The following is an 11,274-nucleotide window of genomic DNA, read 5'->3' on the forward strand; positions in this document are numbered from 1 at the left end:
TTGGGCCAAGATCACTTCCCAATATAAAATCACCTTGTGGGGTGAGGTGATGATTAAGTGAAATGTTTGTGGAAATCTTAGCACATGCAAACACCTGGTAAATGGTATCTGCTGTTGCAATAACCACTCACCTTTGAAATGGACATTTTAAATACTTAGCATAATGTTACTTAGCTGTATGTTGGGAACAAGCCTAAATATGTCATAATGGCTCAAGACATGACCTCTCTGGCTCCATGACTTAGGCTTTGCAGTCTCCAGTCTCCATCAAGTTGCTTTTCCTCTTCTTGTGCCTCAGTGTCTCGATCTGTAAAATGAGATAACACTGTTACTTGATAGGGCTATTGTAAAGATTATTGACTTCACACATGTGAAGTTTCGAATGTGCAGCCCTGTACACAGTCAGCACTCAGTATATATTAACTAAGGATGGAAAACCAAGAAAGTGGAATTCTTACTTCCAAAGGTAGACATTTCCATTTTCCCCCCTTTTACTGGGCTTAGAATTTATAATTGACCACTTTTTTATCCCTGCGTGTATAGCTAAGGTTTCTGAATTTCTCATCTGTGATATCTTCTTGTTCATCTGTTTAGTATCAGTAACACCTACTGACTCCTGATAGTTTGGGATTCAACAACTACCCTCTGAGTCTCAAACATTCTCATCCATTAAAGATAGTACTGCCTAGGGGAGTTCTCTGGTGTCTACTGGTGAGGACTGCTAGGATTGATTTATTTCACTGCTGTGGCCCAGGTTCAATCCCTGGTCAGGGAACTGAGATCCCGCCAGATTCATGGCATGGCCAAAATAAAAAGTAATGCCTGCCTCATAGGGTTACTGAGTGTATCAAAAGAGCTAACGCCTAGAAAGTTCTTATCATAGTGTTGGACACATGCAATACATATCGTAATGAGCACCTATAATTTTTTTTTCCTTTGGATAGGAAAGCTTTCCCTGCCATTCCAACACATCTTTCGAGGAAAGAAGTTTAATCCTAACAGAACAATCTATTAAAGTTTATCTTTGAAAAGAATCCTTCATAAGGAGGCCTCCGTGTCTTTCTTCACTATTTCAGACATTTCTACTTGTGATTGGCGTGGTGATCGTGATGGTGGCTGTGATTCCTTGGACTGTGATACCCCTGGCTCTCCTTGGCCTCATTTTCCTCCTGCTTCAGCTCTATTTCCTAAATACATCAGGAGATGTCAAACGCCTGGAATGTGCAAGTGAGTACCAGGGCTCTCAGGCTAGGGTGGCAGTGCAGGCTGGCTTCCGTTTATGCCGTAATTACCCAGACCCCTGACATCCTGCAGACTCTATCTTGGAATTTCTCCCTAGATCAACATTAGGTAATTGCATATTATAGCCCTTGTGAGTCAGTGTGGCCCTTAAAGCAAGCACAGCTGGTGGCAGGTCACCTGCAGCTTTTGCATTTCAGCACAAGGAAAGCGAATGTGAGCCCCATGAGGACAGGGACTGCTTCTGTCTAGCTCACGGCACACTCCGTGACATAGCAGCCACTCAGTAAACATTTTTCTAAACATAAAATGTTATATCATGTTGCAATTAATGCAGAAGGAAAATAGGGAATTTTTCTTTCCCAGACTTACGAGAAATAAGGAAAGAAAAAGATTAGGAAAAGGAAAAGAGGCATCAGGAAATATATTCACAATGTCAGAGGTGATACATTTGGATAATACATTCTCTCACATACTCCAAAGATGGCAAATAAGTTGCAGTTGTTAAGTGTTTTGAAAAGATAAGCCCTGTTATTTTAAGATTTGCTCTTTATCATCACCAATACTTGGGGTGATGCCACACTGTGGCCGCCTTCCCCAAGGCTTTTCATATAAATGAATGCTGAAAATAACCACCTTGGGAGAACAAAGAAAGGGGATCTATTCAATACCCATTTAGTCTATTACTACATTCAAATTCCTAGTTTTAGAATAATAGGGAGCATGATTTATAGTTAATCATACCTAGGTTTGATCCCTGGGTTAGGAAGATCCCCACGAGAAGGGAAAAGCTACCCATTCTAGTATTCTGGCCTAGAGAATTCTATGGATTGTATAGTCCATGGGGTCGCAAAGAGTCAGACACAACTGAGTGACTTTCACTCACTCATTCTATTCTACAGGTAACCACATAGGATGAAATTATCTAGTGCTTATCTCATTGTTAATGCACAGATATAGTTAATCATTATTAACATAAAATCATAAGGAGAGAAGATTTTTAAAAAAGGAATGTGGATGATTATAAAAAAGTAAGGAAAGATGTTTGTATCAGAAACCTTGACTATGGATAGTGATTGCAAATTAATGCAAACTTCATTTTATAGAAACAAAGCCAAGAAGAGAAATATACTGTTTCCCATGGTTGTCTGTATCTACTAAGTGGAAAAATCTGAGTTCATTATTTAAAACTAGCTACAATTTTAATTTAGTCAAAGATAGGTTCAAAGAGAATTTTTCATTTCCAGGTTGTTAAAGTGAAGGTTGGTGTGAGCAGGAGCTTGAGGGTCACGTGGAGGATCCACTCCAGAAAGGGCATCATCCCTCCTCCCCCAGGCAGCCCTCCAGGAAGCGCCAGATGTTCCCTTTGGCAGGACACGCAACCAAAGAACATGGGAGGTAGTGGGTTTCCTCACATCCAGCCTCCCTGACTATCTATGTTGTTTGTCTCTGCTTCCACAGAACAAAGCCCAGTATTTTCCCACTTAGCATCTTCTCTCCAGGGACTCCGGACCATCCAGGCATACAAAGCCGAACAAAAGTTTCAGAAACTGTTTGAGACGTGCCAAGACTTGCACTCAGGTCTGTAAGTTTCTGGAAATGATTTCAAAGGATGGGATGTGCTCCCTTCAGAGTCCTGACCCCCCTCTCAGGTGGCCTTGCTGGCCAGCGCCTCTGTCTGTGTCAGCCTCAGGTTCCCTCCCTGCACACCTGCCTCTCCCACCCTCCTCTCAGCATCCCCTCTGTGTTCCCCTCTCCCCCTGTCACACCCCACTTCTCTCCTAACTGGCTTATATTGTCCAACTGTCAGTATGCCCTATGGCTTTGTCCCTTTAGGGCAGGAGTCAACAAACAGTTTTTTCAGAGAGCCAAATAGTAAACATGGTAGGCTTTGTGTGCCATACTGTCTCTGTTCCAGCTGCTCAACTTTGCTATTGTAGCACCAAAGTAGGCAAACATAATACATCAGCAAATGGCCATGATGGTGCTCCAATAAAACTTTATTTATAAAAGCAAGTGGTGGACTGTTCTTGCCACTCCCCACCCTCCCCTGCCCCCTACCCCTGCTGTAGTTTGCTGACTCTCTTTTCAGAACATTCAGGGCAGCAGATGTAATTGAGGAAAATAATTTCCTGATTTCCCACCCAGTTGATATGTATTATACTTTGTATCAGTGATTTTTCTTTCCTGGGCAGAAATTTCAGAATGTGCTCTAAGCCTGTAAAACTCAGACCCATCTTTCCAACCTTTATTGTATTTTGAAGATAAAATGGAACTTTGAAAGCCACATTGAAAATCCTGTTAACTCATGGCCCTTTAGATACCAGCTCCTCAGAGTAAACATGTATAGTAAGTGCAGACAGTGCTGGAAGCAGTGTATGAGCTGCACATTCTATCAGGGAGCTGGGAACGGCTGACTTTGTGAGAGGATGAGCCTCACTCTGACACCCAGCGCAGCAAGAAATGCACCAATGAGACCATTTCTCCATCTTCTTTATTAGGATCACATTTCTGTTTCTAACCTGTGGGTTGACATTTTCAGTGGGTGCTTCCCATAAAGCACCTGGATTGATTCCTGTGTACGTGTCCTATATATGGTCTGATGTCAAGACCTAGTTATGTGGGTGTGTCACTTGGCTGATCTACTACGTTGTGTAAAAATCTTATGTAGCTTTACTGACTCATTCAAAGCAGCTAACATGTTTTTTTTTCTCCCACTTATTTATTATGCTTATTATGGTTCATAAATCCAGAGAGCTGGCTCATGCTTTTGACCATGTCCCAATGTTTTGCCATGTGTCTGGATGTTGTCTGTGCCATCTTGGTCATCGGTGTTGCCTTTGGGGCCCTGATTCTGAAAGAATGTAAGTACAGATGTGAATAACTATTTGTGGTATGATTATAATTTCTAGGTGTATTAACAGTTATTAAATTGAACTCTTGCCACTTTATTTAACATCATAAACCATTGGTTCTAATGAATTGTAGTAAAGCATTTGCAGTGTGTGATTCCACAGTTTGGCCCATATAGAGGAGTCATTTGAGTCTTGATGAGGCCTTTATTCTTTTTCTTTGAATGAGTTAAGTTCTACATAGCTGTAGCAAGCAGACTTATGTAGTTGGGAGGAGAGAGCCAAGTTTACAATTAAGCATTTTGTCCACCCTTGGGCTTTAGGTTTTAGCTTTAAGGCTTCTCTGATCTCTTGGTTGCAGGTGCCTGGTGCACTGGGGTGATAAAGATTCTTTATATGAAAGAACAATGTCTTCACCACTGTTTGGATACCAGATGTACAGGTGTTGACATGTGGCATAAATTCACCATCTGTAATTATTCCATATTAACAACACTGATTCCACATGCTGCAACTTAGACCTGGAAGAGTGAAAATAAATAAAAATTTGGGGATTGCCAGGTGGCTCAGTGGTAAAGAATCTGCCTGTCAGTGCGAGACATAGGTTTGATCTTTGGGTTGGGAAGATCCCCTGGAGAAGGAAATGGGAACCCATTCCGGTATTCTTGCCTGGGAAATTCCATGAACAGAGGAGCCTGGCAGACTACAGTCCATGGGGTCACAAAGAGTTGGACACGACTTAGCAGCTAAACAACAACACTTAATCACAGTCTTTAATAATAGAACAATGAGAGTAGTATTTTATATTTTTAAGCACTGACTCTTTGAATCCATTGCCTTGTTTTCTGTGGTTTCTGCCTATAGCTGCATTGGATGTAGAAAGTGAAATTAGATGATGGTTCTTGAAACCATAATGACCAAAGTTTGAATGATGATATTATTTCTCACTTGTATAATGCTGTCAAGTGTACCTCAATCCTGTTGGGATTAATAAACTCATTTAATAGTCTTTCTGGATTCATAGTGGGGTTTCTGGTTTGTTTGTTTCCATTGTATCATGGTCTCAATCAATAGATAGTAAAAGTATAAGTAATAATATCACTATATGCTGCTGCTGCTGCTAAGTCTCTTCAGTCGTGTCTGACTCTGTGTGACCTCATGGACTGCAGCCTACCAGGCTCCTCCGTCCATGGGATTCTCCAGGCAAGAGTACTGGAGTGGGGTGCCACTGCCTTCTCCCATATACACACTGCTGCTGCTGCTGCTGCTAAGTCACTTCAGTCGTGTCCGACTCTGTGTGACCCCATAGACGGCAGCCACCAGGCTCCCCCGTCCATGGGATTCTCCAGGCAAGAGTACTGGAGTGGGGTGCCATTGCCTTCTCCAATCACTATAGGCAGGTGATTTAAATATTATAAAGGACTTTTTCTGGTATAGTGACAGAAGGTTAGAGTTAAGAACAAGACTGACTTTCTCTTTTCTGCAAGCTGTGTTGGGAAAGTTGGCCAGCTGCATGTAAATCAATAAAGTTAGAACACACCCTCACACCATACACAAAAGTAAACTCAAAATGCCTTAAAGACTTAAACATAAGATATGACACTATAAAACTCCTAGAAGAGAACATAGGCGAAACATTCCATGACCTAAGTCATACCAATGTTTTCTTAAGTCAGTCTCCCAAGGCAATAGAAATAAAAATAAATGGAACCTCATCAAACTTACAAGCTCCTGCATCAAAAAGGAAACCATAAACAAAACGAAAAGACAACCTACAGAGTGGGAGGAAATACATGCAAATGATGTGACTGATAAGGGCTTAACTTCCAAAATAGGCAAACGCCTTATACAACTCAATAACAACAAAAGCCCAGTTGAAAAATGTGCTGCTGCTGCTGCTGCTAAGTCACTTCAGTCGTGTCCGACTCTGTGTGACCCCATAGACGGCAGCCACCAGGCTCCCCCATCCCTGGGATTCTCCAGGCAAGAACACTGGAGTAGGTTGCCATTTCCTTCTCCAAGACCTAAATAGACATTTTTCTAAAGAACATACTGATGGCCAACAGACACAAGCAAATATGATCAATATTGCTAATTATTAGAGAAATGCAAATTAAAACTATAATGAGACCCCATGCCATAGCAGTCAGAATGGCCATCGTTAAGAAGTCTTACAGATAACAAATGATGGAAAGGGTGTGGGGAAAAGGAAGCCTTCCAACACTGTCTATGGGAATGTAAATTGGTGCAGCCACTAAGGAAAACAGTGTGGAGGTTCCTCAAAAAACTAATAGAGTTGCCATATGATCCAGCAGTCCCACTCCTGGGTATATATCTGGACAAAACTATTACTCAAAAAGATGTATGCACCCTGCTGCATCATAGGAGCCGTATTCACAATAACCAAGATATGGAAGCCATGTAAATGTCCATCAATAGATGAATGGATGAAGAAGATGTGATACATATATACAATGGATGTAAACAAGAATGAAGTAATGCAATTTGCAGTAACATGGATGGATCTAGAGATTGTCATACTAAGTGAAGTAAAATAGAAATACCACATGATATCACTTGTATGTGGTTGATGTTGTTTAGTCACTCAGTCATGTTCAACTCTTTTGTGATCCATGGACTGTAGCCCATCAGGCTCATCTGTCCATGGGATTTCCCAGGCAAGAATACTGGAGCGGCTTGCCATTTCCTTCTCCAGGGGATCTTCCCAGCCCAGGAATAGAACTCAAGTCTCTTGCATTGGCAGGAGAATTCTTTACCACTGAGGCACCAGGGAAGCCCATCACTTATATGAGGAATCTAAAATAAGACTCAAAAGAACTTACCTGTGAAACAGAAACAGACTCACAGACATAGAGGACAGACTTATGGTTGCTATGGGGGAGGGATGGATTGGGAGCTTGGGATTAGCAGATGTCAACTATTACATATAATATGGATATACAACAAGGTCTAATTGTATAGCACAAGGGACTATATTCAATATCCTGTGATAAACTGCAATCGAAAAATATGAAAAATGTGTATATAACTGAATCACTTTACAGCAAAGATAATCAACTATACTTTGACAAAATAAAATTTTAAAAAGAATGGGACTGACTTTATTCCCCTTCTTCCTCGTTTAGCTTGGACTCCTGGGCAGATTGGCCTGGTCCTGTCTCTCACCCTCACACTCATGAGGATGTTCCAGTGGTGTGTCAGGCAAAGCACCGAAGTGGAGAACATGGTGATGTTTATCATAATGTTCTTAGCCTCTTCTAGTCTCCTTGCCATTAAATGGCATAAAAGCAATTCTTGCATAAAGTAGTAAAGCTGTTATTTTTACATTGTAGTAACAAGGGTTTTTGAGATCCTTCCTCCATCTGTTCAAATTAATGTTAAATAAAATACATATATCTTTTCTTCAGTCTTATGTGTATCATGTCAGCAGGTTTTATATTCATCACAAGATGTCTTCAAAGATAATAAATGTCACTGTAGGAAGGAAGTTCTAAAATCCTGAAGAGGATATAAGTTAATTTCTTAGGGGTTTATTTTTGTTCCTTAATGGGTAATTTCTCTTTTTTGGTAAAAGTAAAATTTAACATTTGGAGGTTGGTTGTTTAATTAACATATCTCCTAGCCATCTCCCATTTCACCATTTATGCTTGTTGACCACCTGAATTAGTGGTTGTCCCTTCTTGTAGGATAAGCTACATCTCGAAATGTGCTATCAAATTTGTTGAACTGTGGTTGTTTAGTAGGTCTTAATCAATATGTAAAATTTTCCTCTTTTGAATATTTACATCTTCTTCTAAAGGGAGAAAAGCAATAAAAATGAAATCTTTCCACTTCTCTCTTCTTATAGAGTAGAAAGTGACTAATAATTAAAATGAGGCTTGATGACTGTCCATTTCTGCTCATCAATGACACAGGGCCCTTCTGTAGCTGTACATTACTGATTAGTGTTCATAATTATTCTTTTCTTTGAGAAAACTCTTGTTTGCCTATTCAGATGTGAAAGGTGGATCAATAAAATCTTACCATATTTCTAAAGTTTTTAGTTTTAATACCATGTTGAAGGAAGTAGCTATAAGTGAAAGTGTTACAAGAAAATGGCATATCATCAAAGTCCTCCTTAGATTCCTACTTCTGTGCTTTGGGGATAATAAGACCTGGGATATTCTTAACCATAAAAAAGCAGATATCAAGATGAAAAAGCAAAATGTCTCATTTACAGTCTCTGAACATTCATAAACCAGACCCTCTGTTCCTAACCCACGTGATGTCATGTATCTTTCAGATGATGTCAGCAGAAAGGGTGATTGAATATACAGAGCTTAAGGAAGAAGAACCCTGGGAACTTGACTTTCGTCCACCAGCATACTGGCCTGACAACGGAATGATTGCCTTTAACAATGTGAATTTCAAGTACAGCCCAGACGGGCCTCTGGTATTGAAGGACTTGACAGTAAGCACTAAACCAAAAGAAAAGGTTTGTTTATGCCATTTACCTCTTTAAAATCTAGATTTAGCACCACATCTGCTGTTTACTTCCTTGTCCATGTGTCAGGGAACTCTTTGTTCCTCTTGGATGCAGATTAGATCAGTGGCATCGTGGGTGAAACTTTCTTAGAAACTAACCGTGTAGTGAGGATCCCAGCACTTCTTTGTGTTGTGAGCTCCCTCATGGTGGTTGGTGGGCCCTGGATCCTGGAGCTGGAACTTAACCTGACCCAGGATACTATATGTTTCACCTGATTATTCATGTGGAGTCTCTGAAGTCAACCCTTTTGCCCTGTCCATAACTCTCCAATATCTCCTTCCTGTCCATCTTTTCTTCTTTATGCCTCTGGAATCTTCTCTTCCTCCCATGACACCTTTCAGTTGCAGCCTCCTCCTCTGTCCCTTGGCCCTTCCCAGAGACTTTCCTCCACTCACCCTCACTGAGCTGTCATACCCCTGCTGTCACCCACAGACTTCTCTTTTCTTTAGCACAGATCTGATCCTTACTGGCCTGGGTAAGATGATGCTGGAACCATAGTTCACCCCTAGGTACACTCCAAATAGGGACTGTTTGGCCAGCTTGGGGCCATCAGAGAAGAGTCCAGAATCGTGAGTCCATCAAGCGTGAGGAACCAGAGCCCCCAGCTGGATGCAGGGTCCAGAGACCTGCTTAAAGTGGATGAAAACAAAATGAAAGGAGCAGGGGAAGATCCACTTGGGAGATGGCAGAAGGGTTTGTGGTCTTGCCAGTGTCCATGTCTGCTGGTGATGTTCCTTTCACACTCAGCTTGGGACCCTCAGCTGGGACTAGGGTTGACTCCTTAAGAAAAGAATAAACCATAACAGACAAGGCAGTGGGAATCTCTTTCCCCACCTACCTCTCCAGCCTCGAGTCCATACACACACCCCCTACACTTGGATCTTGTGTTGTTGTTGTTGTTCAGTCACCAAGTTGTGTCCGACTTTCTGTGACCCCAGGGACTGCAGCAGGCCAAGCTTCCCTGTCCTCCACTATCTCTCTGAGTTTGCTCAAGCTCATGTCCATTGAGTCCTTTATGCCATCTAACCATCTCAGCCTCTGTCTTGTGTACATTCTCTCAGAGCACCTTGTCCTCCCAGCTTCCAGTGTGAATGTTGCCCTAGACCCCAGGGACACTTTTCCATCTCTAGATGGTGGATGTATCATTTTCACAATCAACTCTAATGCCCCTCTATGCTTCCACAGGATCTTATATATTCTTTAAGACAGTGTGTGTGGTACACTTGTGTTCATAGCTGCCAAAGTAGGAAGCAACCCAAGTGCCCCTGTTTTCAAAGTGAGTGAAGAAACAAAACGTATAATATCCTTAAAATGCAATATTATTCAGTTTTAAAACAGGAAGAAAATTCTGACCCATGGATGAACCCTGAGGACATCATGATATGTGAAATAAACCAGACACACAAAAAATAAATACTGTATGATTCCACTTATATGAGGTTCTTAGAGTAAAAAAAAAAAATTATAAAGACAGGAAGTAGAAAGATGATTGCTGGAGAATGGGAAAATGTTTTTTAATGGGTATAGCTTTACAAGGCAAAAATAATCTGGAGGTTGGTTGTACAACAATGTGAATGTACTTAACATTAAACTGTCCACTTAAAAATGGTTGAATTGGTAAATGTTATAACAATAAAAGCACCCGTGGCATGCTTTGTAATTTTGGATCTGTGTCACACAGAACCCTGAGGCTTCTTAAGATCAGAGAGCATCTCCTGAAAGTGGCATTCTGCAGGGCACCGAGAGGGTGCTGAGGGACTGCTGGCTGGGAGAGTGAGTGAGTAACACAGGTGTGAGCAACCAATAACCAAAACACACACAAGACAACTCCATAAACTGATTACCTTGTGTTTTAAATACTTTAAGAACTGTTCTTTAAAACTCTTTCCACCATAGACGCATCTAGTAGAGTATAGCTATAATTTAATGAGTGATACCCTTGTGACATGGGCTTCAGTGGTGGTTCAGTGGTAAAGAATACACCTGCCAAGCAGGAGATATGGGTTCAGTCCCTGGGTTGGGAAGATGCCCTGGAGAAGGAAATGGCAACTCATTCCAGTATTCTTGCCTGGAGAATCACATAAACAGAGGAGCCTGGTAGGCTACAGTCCATGGAGTTGCAAAAGAATCAGCCATGACTTAGTGACTAAACAACACTTGCGATAGAAAAAAAATATTCACCTTGATGCCTAAATGATACCTAGGGAGCAGTTTCAGTAAATCATATGGCAAAAGCTCTCTCCTTATTATTACCAGTTTCACTGAAGGCCAGGGAGAAGGTGAGGACTCCTGTGCTGGGAAAACATTCACTGGAGCTCATGTTCAGCAATGTGTCTGTCAGATTTCCCGTTACAAATGTAATTCTGTTCATTCACACCCATCTTAAATTTCCCTAGGTGCCAAAAATATTAGTTATTATTGTATGACTCTATAGTACACCTTAGAGACAAACATACTTTTATTCTTCCATTTTAAACCCCCAAAGTCTTAGAGTTAACCTGAGATTCTGAAATGCTTGAGGGAAAATTAGATTTGGAGACTGAGCTAGTAACTGTGGTAGCTTGACTTTTCATGGTGTCTTGGTCTACTCAGACCATCACCAGTAGCTTCATTTCTGAGTTTGGAGATTATACCCAG

At 41.2% G+C, this 11,274-nt stretch overlaps 1 protein-coding gene across 1 annotated transcript in view; it reads left to right on the forward strand.

The window, feature by feature from the left end:
• LOC104983133 (multidrug resistance-associated protein 4-like) overlaps positions 1 to 11,274 on the forward strand; it is a gene marked incomplete at its 5' end in the record, with an annotated part of 43,818 nt that overhangs the window by 4,679 nt on the left and 27,865 nt on the right. The window contains 5 exons of the mRNA XM_010832607.1: positions 1,077 to 1,227; positions 2,701 to 2,820; positions 3,993 to 4,103; positions 7,238 to 7,338; positions 8,395 to 8,586. Coding sequence (XP_010830909.1) covers positions 1,077 to 1,227; positions 2,701 to 2,820; positions 3,993 to 4,103; positions 7,238 to 7,338; positions 8,395 to 8,586 — 675 coding nt within the window. The remainder of the gene's footprint in view (positions 1 to 1,076; positions 1,228 to 2,700; positions 2,821 to 3,992; positions 4,104 to 7,237; positions 7,339 to 8,394; positions 8,587 to 11,274) is intronic.

This window comes from Bison bison, unplaced genomic scaffold, assembly GCF_000754665.1.
Source record: "Bison bison bison isolate TAMUID 2011002044 unplaced genomic scaffold, Bison_UMD1.0 scf7180017861674, whole genome shotgun sequence".
NCBI lineage: Eukaryota > Metazoa > Chordata > Mammalia > Artiodactyla > Bovidae > Bison > Bison bison.